Source organism: Schistocerca gregaria, chromosome 5 (genome assembly GCF_023897955.1).
Source record: "Schistocerca gregaria isolate iqSchGreg1 chromosome 5, iqSchGreg1.2, whole genome shotgun sequence".
Classification (NCBI taxonomy): Eukaryota; Metazoa; Arthropoda; class Insecta; order Orthoptera; family Acrididae; genus Schistocerca; species Schistocerca gregaria.
Window position 1 is genome coordinate 47,572,131 of NC_064924.1, and position 16,891 is coordinate 47,589,021.

Below are 16,891 nucleotides of genomic sequence, written 5' to 3' on the forward strand. Positions count from 1 at the left end.
TAACAGCTGATACAAGTCTTGATAAAGCTATAGTTCAGAGGTAACAATCTACCGTTAGTTCCATTGTAAAATTTCTAGAGAGTAAAGTTTTAATTTTAGCGGGCTGAGATTTTCTACGTGCTTCTGTACTGCTCAGATGTATGTATACAAAAATTGAGAAGTTTGTAAAGCTATTATTAAATGTGATATTTAAGATTACGTGCCTGAGATAGCGATCATTTGGAGGCTGCAGGCATCTGCATAGGAACGGAAAGAACAGATGCTCTCTTGGCGGTACGCGCCGGAGCTATATAAAAAGAGCGGCAGAGGCAGTAGGAAGCTCACTCCGCATTAGACCAACGCCTAGTCCACGCGAGCTTAACGTCCGATCGCGCCCCGCCTCGGGTGACGTCATAGCGGGCTGTGACATGCGCGTACTTAGCAATGTAAACGGACATTGAAAATCGCGAGGACTGTACACCGTCCTGGATCGTTTAGACTTCGGTAACAAACTGTTATTGTGCCGTCCGTGTGAAGTATAATTCCGCGTGGCAAGTGGTGACTAACTCCACTTTTAAGGCGAGCATTAATCTTTTTTTTTAACATTATTGCGAACTATTAATAGAGCATCGTTAGTTAGAGTAATGAACTATTCGGGAGGAACTTGCTGTAGAAGTCGCCTCTGAACTATTAAACGATTGGCTGAATTAACAATATTTAATGTCTTTAGCATTTTCAGAAGTTTCGAGTAATTTGTGTGAGCCTTTAAGATAATAAAATCTTGTTTGGAACTTTAAATTTTATTGAAGCAGCCCTAATCTCGTGAAGAACTATGGATATTTTTCCTTTAGCTGGGCTGTACAGGAATGTGGCCGTGCAGACTGGGAACTAAGGTCAGTAAGTTTCCCTTCGCTTTCTGACTGGCCACCAAATTAGTTGCCAGGCTCGCGTGATTTAAGGTGGCAATGTTCAACTTTCATTCAACATTAAACAACGACTTCTTCGCCGTCCCGCATATGTTGCATCGGCAATAGTCTGTTAAGGGAAATGAACATTCAAACAACTCATTCGACAACTTCTTCGCCGCCCCACAAGTGGTCTGCCAAGATGTGTCACTACTCCAGAAATCATTGCTGAAGTGCACAAAATGGTCATGGAGGATCGCCGATTGAAAGTGCATGAAATTGCTCACACTTGCCAGGTGTCATCTGAAAGGATATATCACATTTTAACTGAAGAATTAGAAATGAAAAAATTATCTGCATGATGGGTGCCACAACTCTTGACACACACACACACACACACACACACACACACACACACACACACACACACACACACACACACACACACGTGCCATTGCCATGGCAAAATTACACGAACTAAGGTATGAATTGTTGCCACACCTGCCTTGTTCACCTGCTATGGCTTCATCAGACTTCCATCTGTTCCCAAAACCGAAAATTTTTCTTGGTGGCTGAAGATTCACTTCAAACAAAGAACTGATAGCCGGAGTTTACAACTATTTTGCAGGCTCTCATTTCAAAGATGGGATCAAGACACTGGAACATCATTGGACCAACTGCATTAACTTACAAGGAGAAAACATTTAAAAATAATAAAAAGTTTCAGTGATGTAACTACTTTTTTTCTATTTGGTTCTGAGAACTTTTCAAACCACCCTCATACTTCTTAGCTTCTCCAAGTCCAGCCTTTCCTGTTAGTTATGTATTTTGTTCACTCAAAAGAAATGTGGGGGCTAACTTTTTCTGCCTGTTCCTCCAGCATGTTTATCTATTCTACGGTAGCCTCTCTCTCTTTCTTGACAGGGTCATTAGGTCACTGTTGAATGCAAGACAGTTTATTCTAACACTGTTTTCTGAACCTTCAGTTTTAACTTTGTTCAGTAACCCTTCCCCAGCTAATTCCTTTTCCCTTCTTGGACAACGTTCCCTAAAACACAACTGAATAGAACTGGAGAGAGTCCATCACTCTGTCAGACACCAGTTTTAATTAAATTAGTTCTCACATGAAAATTTACTTTTAAAAATATCTGTGTCAAAGCTTAAGACATCAAACAGTACTTCCCAATCATTCAAATCACAGGCTTTTTGGTTGTCAACAAAGACACTACCTGATCCTTCGATATCTAATTTTCCAATACTCTTTTCAAACTACAGATATGCTCAAAGCAGGATCTGCCTTTCCTGGCTCCAGCTTGATCAAGATTACTGAACACAGCACGCAAGTCATACTTCTGCCGGAAGAATGTTTGTGAGCAGCATTCTGGTGGTGGTGGTGGTGGTGGTTAGTGTTTAACGTCTCATCGACAACGAGGTCATTAGAGACGGAGTGCAAGCTCGGGTTAGGGAAGGATTGGGAAGGAAATCAGCCGTGCCCTTTCAAAGGAACCATCCCGGCATTTGCCTGAAACAATTTAGGGAAATCACGGAAAACCTAAATCAGGATGGCCGGAGACGGGATTGAACCTTCGTCCTCCCGAATGCGAGTCCAGTGTGCTAACCACTGCGCCACCTTGCTCGGTAGCAGCATTTTGGATTTGTTCTGTAACATCACCTTTAATGTCATGACCTAAGCACAATTCAGCAACCTGAAGGTGTTCAAAAAATTAAACCATCATAACACAATATATGTGTAATCATACAGCTGAGGTAGTTTCTGTTAATCATTAACAGCTTGATAGTCATCTATTTAATGATCTAGTGTTTCCACCAGCGTCACCTGCAGTTCTTTGGATAATACCTTGTAAGTTTGGGGTACAACAGAAATGTCATGGTAATTGTAGTTGTCAGTTTGCTTCAACATAGTCAAACAATGTTAGCTAAATAAAATGTTTCTTAGCTTTCTCAAGTTCACAGTTTACTTGTTTTGTGTTTTTTCTCTCTCATCTGTTACTTCTACATCAAGCCATATTTTCATAATTCCTTAGAATTGACTTTTCTTACCTCACAGCATGTGAAGAGCCCTTTCTCATCATCACGGATAACTGCCTAACATTTTGGGCCTAAAAATATAGTCTTCCATTGCCAGGACAGGAACATTTCATCTTACTAACAGGCTGACCACATGTACAGTGAATTTTGAGCACATAGTACCAGAAACTGATATGAAATGAGTTGATCTGAAATTCTGTGTTTGTGTGGCAGTTGACCTGGTGCCGTAAGAATTATTACTTTTCTGTTTGGTCAATGATATGGTGGCAGTGAACTCAAACAGAACTGATTTTTGCACACGCACAATTTTTTAAATAGACTGGGAGATGGATGGTAGCCAGTCTGCAAAAGAGTGAAAACTAGGTTCCCTAGTAATGGATTGCCATAAGCATTCTACATATCACAGTGTCTGTATTAGGTATTATACTGTTCATGTATATGACATGCCCAAGTGTAGACATAATATTCACAAGACTGGTAATAAAGCTTGGTACACACTGTTAGACATAAAAAAAAAAGCTAGCATTTAGAGTTTCCATCATTTGTTGAAAGAGAGGGAAGTGATGCAACAGTACCAAAAATAGATACTAAACAGAAAAATTCAGGATCTCAGATAACTAGGCAATAGGGCAGAATGAGCAGACGATGCAAGTACCTTGCCTTCACTTCAAATAATTATCTTAACAGTTACAATCTCAAATGGTTTCCCACGTCTCATCAGCCAGTCTCACTATGACTTAATTCCCTTGAAAAGCATGGAGATCATCTGTTGTCACTAAATATTTCCACATTGTAACTACAATGAAGTCCAAACCTGAACACAAGGTCATCACTGAAGTACAACACTTAACACTGAAAGCACGTTTATTACTGTAGTTTGTTCATGGCAGGACCCCAGCATAGTTGGCCATTCCATTTCTGCACATCTGCATCCTGTGGGTTGTCAGCTCTTGGCCTGCAGGAATTCCTTCTTCAAAGACTGATGTGCCTTGCTAGCACATCACTTGTTTGGATTTGGTGCCGATAATGTATATTCTGTTAACAGGCATAATGCCTGCAGACATTACCAGGAACGATTATCATCACTCGTAGGCAGCGCCTGCAGCAACAACACAGGTGCTGCTGCTGCAAACTAGCTTCCATCTGTGGGTCAAACGATTATCAAGGACCTGCTGCTATTACTACACTGCAGTGTATTGAAGCCTTGGTCCAACCACCAGCAGCAGCTGTAGTCACAGCCATGCTTCAGGCCACTTGTGTTGATCACCAATGGCCTCCCATATATTGGGACTCAAGCGAATCTGCAGCACACAGCATCACTCCACTGTGCCAGCCAGCTGCCATCTTTCTGGGGACTTGGCGCTACTGTGTAGTTGTCCTATGGCAATTACCGTATTTACTCAAAACTAAGCCGCACTCAAATCTAAGCCGCACCAGAAAAATGAGACATGAAATCAAGGAAAAAAAAAAAATCCCAAATCTAAGCCGAACCTGAAATTTGAGAGCCAAAATTCAAGGGGAGAGAAAAGTTTTAGGCCACTCCTGCAAATCGAAACAAAGTTGGTCCATTGTAATATGAGATACAATTTAGGTCGAATGAATGACGATACAGCTACAGGAGTTTAGTTTGAGTCGTAAGCTTACCAGTTAAGCTTTACCAGGTAGCCACTGCTATGCGTCAGGCGCCCTGTCCATATTTATATAGGTACCCTTCCTTTTTCACGTGCTTCGTCTGGTTTGAATTGATTGCTTATTTTCTTTGACGTGATAAGTGCCATTGTCTTTGTTATGGGTGTTTACGTCACTCTAGGCTGAAAATACATTATTGTACTGTGCCATGCATCGTTTGTCACATTCTGATAATGAGTGTTTACGACCTGCCCACTCACGGCATGGCTTGCTTTTGTGCACCCTGCCGCCGCTTTTAATTAAAAAAGAGAGAGAGAGAGAGAGAGAGAGAGAGAGAGAGAGTCATCTTAGATTTAAAAATCTAGTCAGTTGCCGTGCTTCATTTCTGACGGTATCACTATTGAGCATAAGAATAATACAAATATAGACATGACATGACATGTATATTCTTCCGCATTTGCTGTTGTCTCACTCTAGTTTCATAGTTTATTAGGCAGACAGGATTTAAATGAGACAGCAGCAAACATGAAAGAATACATGGCAAAATGTTTATATTTGTATTACTCTTGTGGTGAAGAGAATACTGCATGTGATTCACAATTCATAAAATTTCCTGCTAGCAACCATCTCTTCCGACAGCTAGGAAAAAATTCAGAACGTAGAGTTGGGCATATTGACAAACATCCCAAACAATCTTTCCAGTCGGATTTTCATGCTACATTCGAAGATGAACAATATGGAATTTGTATTTACTTCGTTGGGTAATGTATGAAAATGCAGTGGTCGAAACTCGGGGCGGAGAAAAAAGCTCGTCTTCCATCTTTTTTTTTTAAATTTATTTACTGAGGCAGAGGTTTTGGTGCCAGTATTTATCTTTGTGCCTGAAAGCATGTCTGTGTAGCGGTACATATATTCGGCGGCAGAAGTGACTTGTGGCGGCACCTATCAATATTTTTCAGAGCTTCCGCTTACTTTGCACTCGAATCTAAGCCATAGGCGGTTATTTGGATTACAAATACCTAAAAAAAAAAAAATGTGGCTTAAATTCGAGTAAATACGGTACTGCACACGATTCTTTGGACTGCGAGTTACTTATGTCTCACCTAGGGCAATCATTTCTGTTATGTCTGCCTTATGAGAGATTTTACTTTTCTGTGATGATGCTTCAATAACTGCATACTGTCAGACTATTGGCGAATCCTCCTCCTTTGTTGTACTGTTCACTATCATCATATTGGGCTGCATCAGAGATTTGGATACGCTATGCTATTTGGATTTCCCTGTTGTATTCTGTGCCATCTTATGCTTGGCTTAGTATACAAGTTAACTGTTCAGCCTTCTTTTGTATTGTGTGCTGCACTACAATTAATGATGAGGATTAGTGGTTTTGCATTGTTTTCTGCAGTCCGATTTAGTGCTTCTCAGAGTCACCTATCTTTCTGCATTTATGTGCTCTATCACTCAGACTGTGACAATTTTTGTGCAGTTTTCAGAACTGTGAACTTTTCTTGTGTACCTATAACTGTGAATTCTTTGACAGGTCAGTACCTGGACTGTGAACTTTTCTGTGATCTGTAGACCTTGGTCCTCTGTGCTTTGAACAGCAAATAGTGCTTGTTATTTCTTCCTTTCAGTCACCATGGACAAACCATCTTTGGCAGCCACTCTGCAGCAGCTGATGAAGGGGAAGTCAGCTCTTGGCTGGGGAACTAATTCCAAAACAGGCAGCCAATCCTTTGGCAAGGCCCACTGCCATTCTTCTGTTTGAGCAGCTTAGTGTTCTGGCTGTTGCCCCTTCCCCATTATGAATGCCACAACTTCTGATGCTTCAGGTTCACAAAGACACTTTGCAGCCAGGGTCTGCCATCCTTGATCAGCTTTTGTGGTCTCTGTCATTAACAAGAGCTGTCACAAAAAAGTTCTTCTTCACATCTGGCCGGGCACTTTGGCTTATTGTCTTCTTCCGTCCCTTAATCCTGGAGTCCACGTTTTTTCCTCTCATACACTAAATTTCGGGAACAGCTCGTGGCTCATTATGCTGCCCCCACTGTCTCTCATGCTTCTGCATCCCCTTCCTCTTCCAATGCATCTTCTCTGTCCTCTCTGGGCTCCCAAGCACCTTTGTTACAGGCTCCATTGCCTGTTGCCACTGGCTCTTTCACGGCCGGCTCTGCTACTACCCAGGTGTCATGTCAGACTCCTGGGGAGTTGCCTTTCCCCCCCCCCCCCCCCTCTTTCCCTGGCACCTCTGGCGAGTTTTGATGAGCCCTGCACTGCCAACATGGCCCTCTGTCCAGTCAACATGCATGGCCTCCAGCACCGCTGCCCCAACACAGCCTGTCCTTCCGTACATGTTTTCCTTCTTCTGACTTCCATTTCTCCTTCTGTTCTGACCTTGTTTTTGGATTCTTGCTTCCTTGTCCCCTTTATTCCCTCTGTACCCACATGCCTCCACAATCCAAAGTGCACATCCACATGCCTCAAAACACTGTCGGAACATGCCACAGCCAAATGCGCCCTTCGTCATTTTCTCTTCCTGCTTCTCGCAGTTTATGTTTTCTACACCTTTCTGCGTGTCTCTTGACCTGTTCCTCATCCTGCTTCCATACCTGATTTTCTGTGCTTCCTTATACATTGCACAATCTTCATCTTCCTCCACCACCTCTCCTGCCACACACCCCCATGGTGGTCACTGCCGATTCCACGAGGACAGCCCCTGTTGTGACTGGCTCTCCTGTTGTTGCTGGTCCAGACAATGCTGGCTCTGTCACTGCTGAAGCCAGCCCTGTAACCAATGACGTAGCCTCTCTCATTACTGACCCATTTGTGGTCAGCCTGGTCCTTCCTGCCACCACTGCAGTCAGACCTGTAGCCCATCTCAAAGTCCCATCAGGCCCTGATGTGTACTCCTGCGTGAAATTCCACATTTACCATGATACAGTCCCAAGCACACGTGCAAATGGTGTTTTCCTCATGCTCCCACACTATGCCTCATATTCGGCTTTTCTTATTCTGCATGTGGTGCTGTCCCCACAATCCCACAATCGCCCGGTTCTTCTGCCACAGCTGCCCTTGTACTGCCTGTAACCTAGCTGGTAAGGCAGAGAGGGAAGGTGTGCAGTATATGCAGGGTTGGGCCCCTGCTTAGTTGGCCATTCTGTTTCCAGTACGAGGCCTATGTCGTGCAGGCTGCCTGCTCTTGACCTATTACTACTCTTCCTCCTTTGGACACTGTTATGTTCCTCAACATTACATTGTGTGTTTGGATTTGGTGCTAATTCCAAATATTCTCTTTACAGGCCTAATGCTTGCAGGTACCACCGGGAACCACCATTATCGCCCACAGGCAGTGCGCGCAGCAACAACAGAGGCTAGTTTGTATTCACAGGAGATGTGGTCATCAAGAGCCCATGGATAGTCCTTAACTGGAGTGTACTTAGGCCACAGTGCAACTACCAGCAGCAGGCCACTTGCGTCATTTGGCTACGGCATCCAATTTGTTGGAGCTCAACTAAATCTGCAATACTCCGCATTACTCTGCCATGCCACTCAGCAGTTACCAGCCTACTTCCGGGGACTTAAGTGTTACTGTGTAGTTTTGTTACAGTGATAACTGAACCGAAGTTTCTTAGGACTTAAGGTATGTTTACGCCTGGTCAAGGATGATCATTTCTGTTATGACTGTCTGTACAATAACTGTATACTGTCTGATAATTCTCATTCTTTCTTTGTGCTCTTCATTGTCATCACATTGGGCCACGCCCTATGTTTGGATAAACTATGCTGTTTGGACTTCCCTGTTATTGTATTCTGTATCATCTTATGTTTAGCTTAATAAGCAAGTTAACTGTTCAACTGTTCAACCTTCCTTTATGTTGTGTTCTACAATAATGATGAACACCAGCATACATCCCGAACAGGACTGACTTCCTGGACGGACAGTGCAGCTATTTGTAAAACACTGAATATTTCAGACTGCTGGTATTCATAAAAACATCTATAATTCCAGAAAACAGTAACATTATGAACACAAAATATTTCAAGAACCTTCCAGAAATGATAAATACTAAATTAAAAATAATGGCTCATGGTCAGTTTTGAACTGGCAACATGTAGCAGAGCAGCCAGTGACATTAATCACTACATCACACTACTGCACCACAGCTCACAGCAGACCCTTCGATGAAAGTTAGCATACTCTTCTTCACTCAGTGTTAGAAGAGCACGTCAAACGAAAAATATAAATTTCCAGTAAAAAAAAGTGAAGATGGCATCAGCACCCTGTAAGTTTGCAATCATATTCTAGATAGTGTGCTCAATGTTTGTTAGGTGGCAGTGTTATCAAGCTGTGTAAACAGCAGCACAAGAACAGTAGGAATTTGCTTCAGGTGTAACAACATTGATTCCTCATTTATAATTTATAAAATGATTTTAAATGAGAATCACAGTATCTGTTATTCTTCCCACATCCAACATTGGCAACCCATTCCCTTACTGCACAGATCATATCCTTGTTACAGCTCTCTTTCTGATACTGGTTTTGTGCACCCTTCTCTACTGTGGTGGACTTTGGTTCATTGGTAGGATGCTGGGAAAATGTAATTAATTTACAAAGAAGATTGCTTGTAAAAAGCTGAATGGAAAACGAAAACTGTATGTCATCTCTCATTTAGAGACATCTCAATGGCATGAAGCACTCTAGATGCTGCAACCAGAGCCTTTAAATATCATTCCATGGATTTGAAGAAAGCTTTGATATGTTTCTAGGATATGTTTCTTCTCATGATTTGCATGCTATCAATAAGGCATCAATAGAGACTGCTGTGGGGCTTGGGCAAGCTGGTTTCTGACCAACCATCTTCCGGACACGCAAGATGAGAAGTCAGAGAAACATGTACACCAGAGAACAGTGGCACTAGCCATTATCTGAACGAGGATTGCAATTCTTCATCACGTGAGGCCCAGTGTTATTTCACTGACGTGTGTTACATCTGTTCAATACGACAGTCAATAGTGCTGACTGCCGGTCATAGTCACAATGGTAGTGCCAACACTCAGCACAGTAATAGTGGCTATCACGTGCTCATTTCTTTACGAGATGCTTTTGGTCCTGAACAATGCAAGTGGATGCAATGGCATGTATAGCACCAGTCTAGTTCCTATACAAAAGCACCAAACCATCAATGCAGATTGGTTCACTTTTTTGAAGTGGTCCAGCTTTGAGCCAACACTGGACAAATCTGCACATTTCACTGCAACCATGGAGGCATGATGATAATCCTCCCCGGGTGCCAAATTGTGAAGTACAGCAGACAATCATCACAGCCATCATAGTACAACAAATCTATTTCCTAAAGACCTATCTTTCTTGCCAGTTGAAACTTGCTCAGTCTAGTATTGCATCCTTTGACACTGCCTAGGCACCCAGGCACTTGCTATCACATTCCTACTCTGGTGGTTCTTCATAAACCAGACTCAGTGTTACTAATGTTTCTGATACACAGGAGAGAGAACTGCCTTGATATATATGTATATTATTTTCTTGCAGTCTTCATTAGTCACAAATGGTACAACATTCCATATAACCTTCAAGTTTGAATTTGTTTACGCCATTATTTCTGAATTTTATAATCTGCACAAATGTTGGGGAACATCTTACTGAAGTTCCATTTTTGTGATAATTTTCCTTGGAGATACTTACCTAAGAGTATTTCATCAATTTGTGTCTGCAGTTTTGTAGAATTATAATCACTTCACCTAGCTGCCAAGAAATGCAAATCAGTTTTCTGCAGAACTGTAAGACATCCTTTCAAATGCATTGCAAACAAAGATGATCTTCATACATTAGAGACAGCACCTGGGTCTCATTTATGCACTGGCATAGCCAGTGCTTTAGTGAGACTCTGGTGCCATCTCAGAAAAAGTTAACATTTTAACAAACCGAGTCATTCACAAAAATGGATTCAACTTCATTATTATTGTGTCGGAATCAGTAGAAAACACTGCCACTTTACACTTCTTTATAGGTCTGATGATGTCACTGTCACTCAAATCATATTCCGAACAATAAAAACATTCATTCACACTGTCATCCGGATCTTCAGTTCTCACTAGAAATCATTGTCAAAAATAACTGAATGTACTTCAGAATCATTAATTTCCATTTGTTTTCTGAATAGGGCAATTTCTAAAAGCAGAAGGAACTTCAAGATGGAAATAATAAATAATTGAAATTTCAAAGGATAACAACAATTCTTAATAAGCAAAAATTACATGAACACAATCAAGTCTGATACACTGACTGATGTATATACACTTAAATAAACAAAGTATTTAAAAGTATATCAGTGCAGATGGCATCTCCAGGCAGTGTGCAGAAAACACAAGTTGTCTACAGATCCATAAATAATGCACGGTGTGTGAAACACACACAAATCAACACATATTGTAAAATTACAGAAAGTAGCGTTCAGGAGCAAAAATTCTAGTACAGTGGAGACTTGATTATCCGGACCTCAGTTGCACGGATTCACGATTATTCAGATAGTCAACCATGAGCAATTACCTTCATAGTCTAGTCCATGCATGCATGAACATTTTGACTGTCACCACCCCATCTGCAGCCCACACCATCTTTGCCCTGTGTGTTTAATTATTGTTTGATATATTAAAAACAAAGATTCCAAGACTTACTAAGCGGGAAAGCGCCGGTAGACAGGCACAATAAAAAAAAAAACACACACACACAAAATTTCGAGCTTTCGCAACTGGTGGTTGCTTCGTCAGGAAAGAGGGAAGGAGAAGGAAAGATGAAAGGATGTGGGTTTTAAGGGAGAGGGTAAGGAGTCATTCCAATCCCGGGAGGGCAAAGACTTGCCTTAGGGGGAAAAAGGATAGGTATATACTCGCGCGCGCACACACACACACACACACACACACACACGCACGCACGCACGCACGCATACATATACAGGCACAAGCAGACATATTTAAAGGCAAAGAGCAACCGCCAGTCGTGAAAGCTCAAAATTTTGTGTGTGTGTTTGGGTGTTTTTTTATTGTGCCTGTCTACCGGCGCTTTCCCGCTTGGTAAGTCTTGGAATCTTTGTTTTTAATATATTTTCCCATGTGGAAGTTTCTTTCTATTTTATTTAGATCATTAATTATTGTTTGAGTTAGGAAGTTGCCAATTGCTACACCACTGCACCACGTCGCATCTTTGCTTTGAAGTGGAAGGGAGTACTATTATCCCTTAAAGACAAAGTAAACATAATTGATTCATTAAAAAAGGAGAACTGGTTGTAAGTTAGCTGATAAGTGTGGTGTAGATACCTCTATGATAAGCGATATTAAGAAGAATACTGATTCAGTTTTGACGTACATCTGCAAACTTGATAGTGAAGACGGCAGTAAACGTTGAAAAGTGATGAAGATCTGGAAAAGCTATGTATTGTTGGTTTTCACAAAAATGATCAACTAATCAATCAATATCTGGTTCCTTGCTCTGTGTAAGGCATTACAGTTCAATAGGTTATGCTGGTTCATCGAGGTGGCACTTATCTTGGAAGCTCCTTGCTCTTTGTGCCTGTAGTTAAAAATCATTCACGTGAGAGAGGTGCATTACCTTCTGTCTGCTTGCTGTTCCATGTATTGTCTGTATGGCTGCTGTGTTTTCTTCTGTTGTTGCTTCTTCTTCTGCAGGATGATATGTACATACAAAATCTTTGGTGTGCTGGTTGTATGTTGCTTCTACTTCCTGGCAGCTATCAATAGGTGAGTTTATTTCTGGAGCTTGCAAAAGTTGTGCTTCATTCGCCTTTGTCCTTTTTGGTTTAAACCAAATCGTAACTTACATCAGACTTGCAACTTGACTGTTTGCTTCTGCCCTTTTCAGTTTAAACCACTTGGTTATTTGCATCTGACTGATGACTATATTGTCTGCAACTCGCCTGAAACACGTCATTTGCATTTGTTTGTCACTTTTTCCATTTCCCACACTGTTCCTCAAAATATGAGTCGATATTTTGTCAACAAGTAACTCCTTTCTTGATGAATTTAAATGAATACTGTGAACCCCATGGAACATTCACTCCAAGCTGCTTATGTCTATAGTATTGACATTCTTGAAGCGAGTACATATTGCGACAATACACTTATTTGCAATAATAATTTTGCACTTCACACATGAGCAGGATGCTAAATAATGATGATGCATGATATTCACAATGAGTACATTTGTATGGATTAAATTATTTAAACATTTCCTCAATTTTGTGTTGATGATTTCTTTGAAGCCAAAACCAATTTTCTGTTCAAATAAAATATAATTAACTAATATAATGAAGTCTATGATCTATTAACAAACCTATGACTTTGTTTATCTTTAAAGGTAGAAGTGGCCTTGTTTCATGAATACAAATCTTCAATCTTACCTATTCCTGTATTAGCACCCGTTATTACAGCAACTTTTCCTGTCAAATCTCTGCCATGTAAAATCTGTAAAGCAGTAGTTGAACCATCATATCGTTGACGAAAGTCATGTGGATGTTCCTTCTCTTCTGTTGCAAATGCCAGTCTTGGGTCAGTATATGTTGTACGACGATTTACGTGATCAACATAAAATATTTTTCCGTCTTCAGACACACATTTTTCCCATCCAAATGGAAGATCTGCAATAAATTCATCTTAGTATTAGATACCTCAATAATAATTCAATGAAACTGATAAGCGGAAATTCTTAGTTAAGTCATATATACAATACCAATAAACATTCTTTTTGCTAAGATCAGCTTTCACTAAATAGGTATGTAAAACAAACCATGAAAAAATAATAGAGCACTAAAGATTTGAGTATAAATTTAGATGTCTTCCCTATTCTTTTCTCCCACTCGTTATATCTTTCATGGCCCACTACCCACCCCAACAGGGAACTTTACTTATCCAAGTTGGACCACTGTGTGTGTGTGTGTGTGTGTGTGTGTGTGTGTGTGTGTGTGTGTGTGGGGGGGGGGGTAGGGATGGGTTGGGAAGGAGGAGAGTGATAAACGGGAGTGGGGTCACACGTATTTGCTAGTTGTATAAAGGAGGACTGTGAAAGTTCAGGTTGCAGTTATCCTGTTATACAAGCTTGTTTGAGGCTCATGTGAAATGCGATCCACCCTCACATAGACATTTATTTTATTGTGTTGTGGTTATGTACATCACATTTTATTCAAACTGACTTACCACACTGTAAGTAGTGAAGTGACTGAATATCCAACACTGTTTCCTACTTAGGCCCATTAGTGTACACAATGATACAATATGGAGTAAAAGGTTTGTTTGGAATCATATCTGGAGCACCTGCCTTCTTTTACTTTATAAAATTCAAGGACAGCCTGTGCTTCACAATTTATCCAAGTCTGTGAGTACGTAAGCATTTAACTTCGCCACTTCTATGTTACTGAGGTGTTCCATCCCTCAGGTAACAAGTGGCCTGTTGGTTACTAAATAAGTAACCATTTCACTGTATCTAGCACCAGTGCCGGTGATGAAAGTTGTAAACTTGTTGCACCATGAGTAGTTGCCTTTTGACACAAGGAGGCAGCTAACCAGGGAAAGGATTAAGAGCTCCATCTGTAGCCATCAATCACCAGCCTTTGCCATCCACAGTGTACAATGCTTAGTATTTACAGTTACATCAATCATAAATAACAGAGACACAGCCAGGTGGGACAAAATAAATGTTTCATACCACTGCAACATCTGGCACCTGCCTGCCTGCTAAGTTCTATGCTGATACATACAAGGATGTTTAGTCACCTTCCTTTAAAAATCTTACAGATGTGACAAAATGAGTTTCTCACCAAATTTGTGACTCCAGATCTTTGTCAACATGTTTCTGCAGACAATGGTGTCCCTCAAGTGCAAGTATAATAACTTGTAAGATTTTAACAGTAAATTAGATTTGTGGACCATCTCTTTTAGAATCTAAGTTGGAACTGGTCCTTTCTGACCAGTCCTCTGTTATCTGAAGAGTCAACGATAACTGATGTGCTTGGTTAGCAGTTTGGAGGACATGGTGCAGAAATGGAAAATTACCCAGATATTTGCACTTAAAATATTTCTCAGATGAAGAACACTTCTTATTTGGGAAAATTTGTATGAGTTGGATCTTCAGAGTTCATGACAGACAGAAGAATAATCCAGCCAAGAAAGAGCACAGAAAGCTGGCACATATCCACACAAACTCTCATAAGCTTTGTCGCTGTTGTCAAAAAATTATGTGAGGTAACATTCGTGTAAGAAAGTTTCTCATATTAGTACCTTTAACACTTAGGTTATCAAGAGTTGAATGAAACTTCCTGAATCCCAACACTTGAAGCAGTTGATGGCTCTCCTTGTCTCAAGAACACAGGATTGATAATAATGCATCATCTTGTTCACAAGTCATCTTCACACAGCTCAATACAATATCTTACTGTAGAAAATTGGTGTTGAATGTCTTCTGAATGTACAATAACATATTTTAGTGTCCTAAAATTAATGGGGTCTTTCTCTTGCACTGTATCACCAGCCACAGACAAATGGAATTCTCGTTTTCACATGCAGAAAGGGCAATTGTGTGGTTCTTTATTGGTGGAAATGAATATATGGTTCATATAAATAAACGCAATTCAACCTATTCAAGACATCAACCACTCTGTAGCATCCTTTTGTTTTGGACAGGAAATATTAGGTATTAAACAGTTGTTTCCATAGTTATAAAAGTGGTGATAAGAATTCATGAAATTTGCGGGTGAAAGTTGTTCTGTTCCTATACCTTATAATAAGAGACTTGACGGTTACAAATGATAAGCCAATGGAATTATAGTCTAATTGGTTTCTTGGTTATCTACATAATGAGGTGAGTGTAATATAACACAGATACATTCCTGTGTAGGTTGGGGCCACAAATACACTTACCATGTTGCCCTCTCATATGACCTTTTAGTTTGCTTGTTTTCTTAAAATTTAATTAAGGAATTATTATTTTGTAATATTTTTTGACACTTTGTATATTTGTGCACTGTAATGGGTTTATATTTATAGTGTGATGTGTGTTGTGTATAGCACATCTGGAGATGAGAGTGTTTACTTTTGCAATCAATCAAGTGAATTAAATAGCATACGTAAAACAGCACACCTGTTTACCCAATACAGAAAATTTATTAAATGATAAACATAACTTCAGCACACCTTAAACTAACAGAGATACTGTAATGAACTACACCAATGACAAATGACACAGCAATAGGAGCATCGCAAACAACAAGAATACCACATAGAGCTGTCCATTCTAGTAAGCAATTTGCAACTAATGTAACAAGTTTAGCCACTCTGCTCTTGTCTATGAAAGCAAAAGTAAAACCAAAGGCTCATCCTAAAGAGCAAGTTGATTCAATATCAATATTCAGACTCACAAACACAATTTGAAATTTGTATTCATGGATCTGGGATCAGGAAAGTACATTTTGAACAAATACAGGAGCAGCTAGTACTTAACAAACATACATAAGTTAGGAGTTCCACAACTGTCTCTCACAAAACATGGTTTATTCTAAAGCTGTCCAACATACTGCCTGCAGGCCACAACCTGACTCCCAGCCACAAAGAATATGGCCTGCTATAGCATGATGAAGTAGTTGTTTTTTCAGACATGGTAGGGAGGTCAGTTTTTAAAAATTAACTTGCATTGTTGATTGAGCATGGGCACAAACAAACATGTATATGGGGTGAGGGGGTGGTTGCCTACTGTCATCTTCCTTACTTGCTACCTACTGCACATTTCCCAACTAGTGACTCATTCATGTGCTACGTGGGCCACATGTGCAATGAGTGAAAGCGTCTTCGCCTGCCCTCACTTGCTTTCTTTGTTTCAGTTCAGTCAGTCGATCAGTCAGTCAGATACACTCTATGCTGTTGCAGTGGCTGTGTGCTGCTTAATAGTCAGCACCCAAGGAGATTAAAGGTACATAATAAATATATGTAATCTGTCACACACAAGCATGATTTTTCTGGCAATGTGTGGTCAGAAGTAGTGCCATAGGACCATAGAGCTGAGTTGCCTGGCTTCTGTGTGCATGTTTCTGGAATTGCTGTCAGCTGTTAAGATGATGCCTAATATGGGAGCCATGTTGGTGGTGATATTGCTTGTTCAGTAAACACGTGTGGTAACTATTGTTTATTAGGCACTCTTTTGCATATGTTTGTCTCTGTCGCACATTTCATCGTGGCATCCATGATTTAGTATGAAACTGATGGCAGAAACATTGCCCGAAAACGATGCTCATGTACAAGCTCCAAAGCCT

At 40.5% G+C, this 16,891-nt stretch overlaps 1 protein-coding gene across 2 annotated transcripts in view; it reads right to left on the reverse strand.

Moving 5' to 3' along the window:
* LOC126273464 (WW domain-containing oxidoreductase) overlaps window positions 1-16,891 on the reverse strand; it is a 153,015-nt gene that overhangs the window by 100,322 nt on the left and 35,802 nt on the right. For both annotated transcript variants that reach the window (XR_007549325.1, XM_049977024.1), the window contains exon 3: window positions 12,995-13,231. Coding sequence is in view for 1 of the 2 variants with exons in the window: in XM_049977024.1 (XP_049832981.1) it covers window positions 12,995-13,231 (237 nt within the window). In the remaining variant the exon portion in view is untranslated. The remainder of the gene's footprint in view (window positions 1-12,994; window positions 13,232-16,891) is intronic.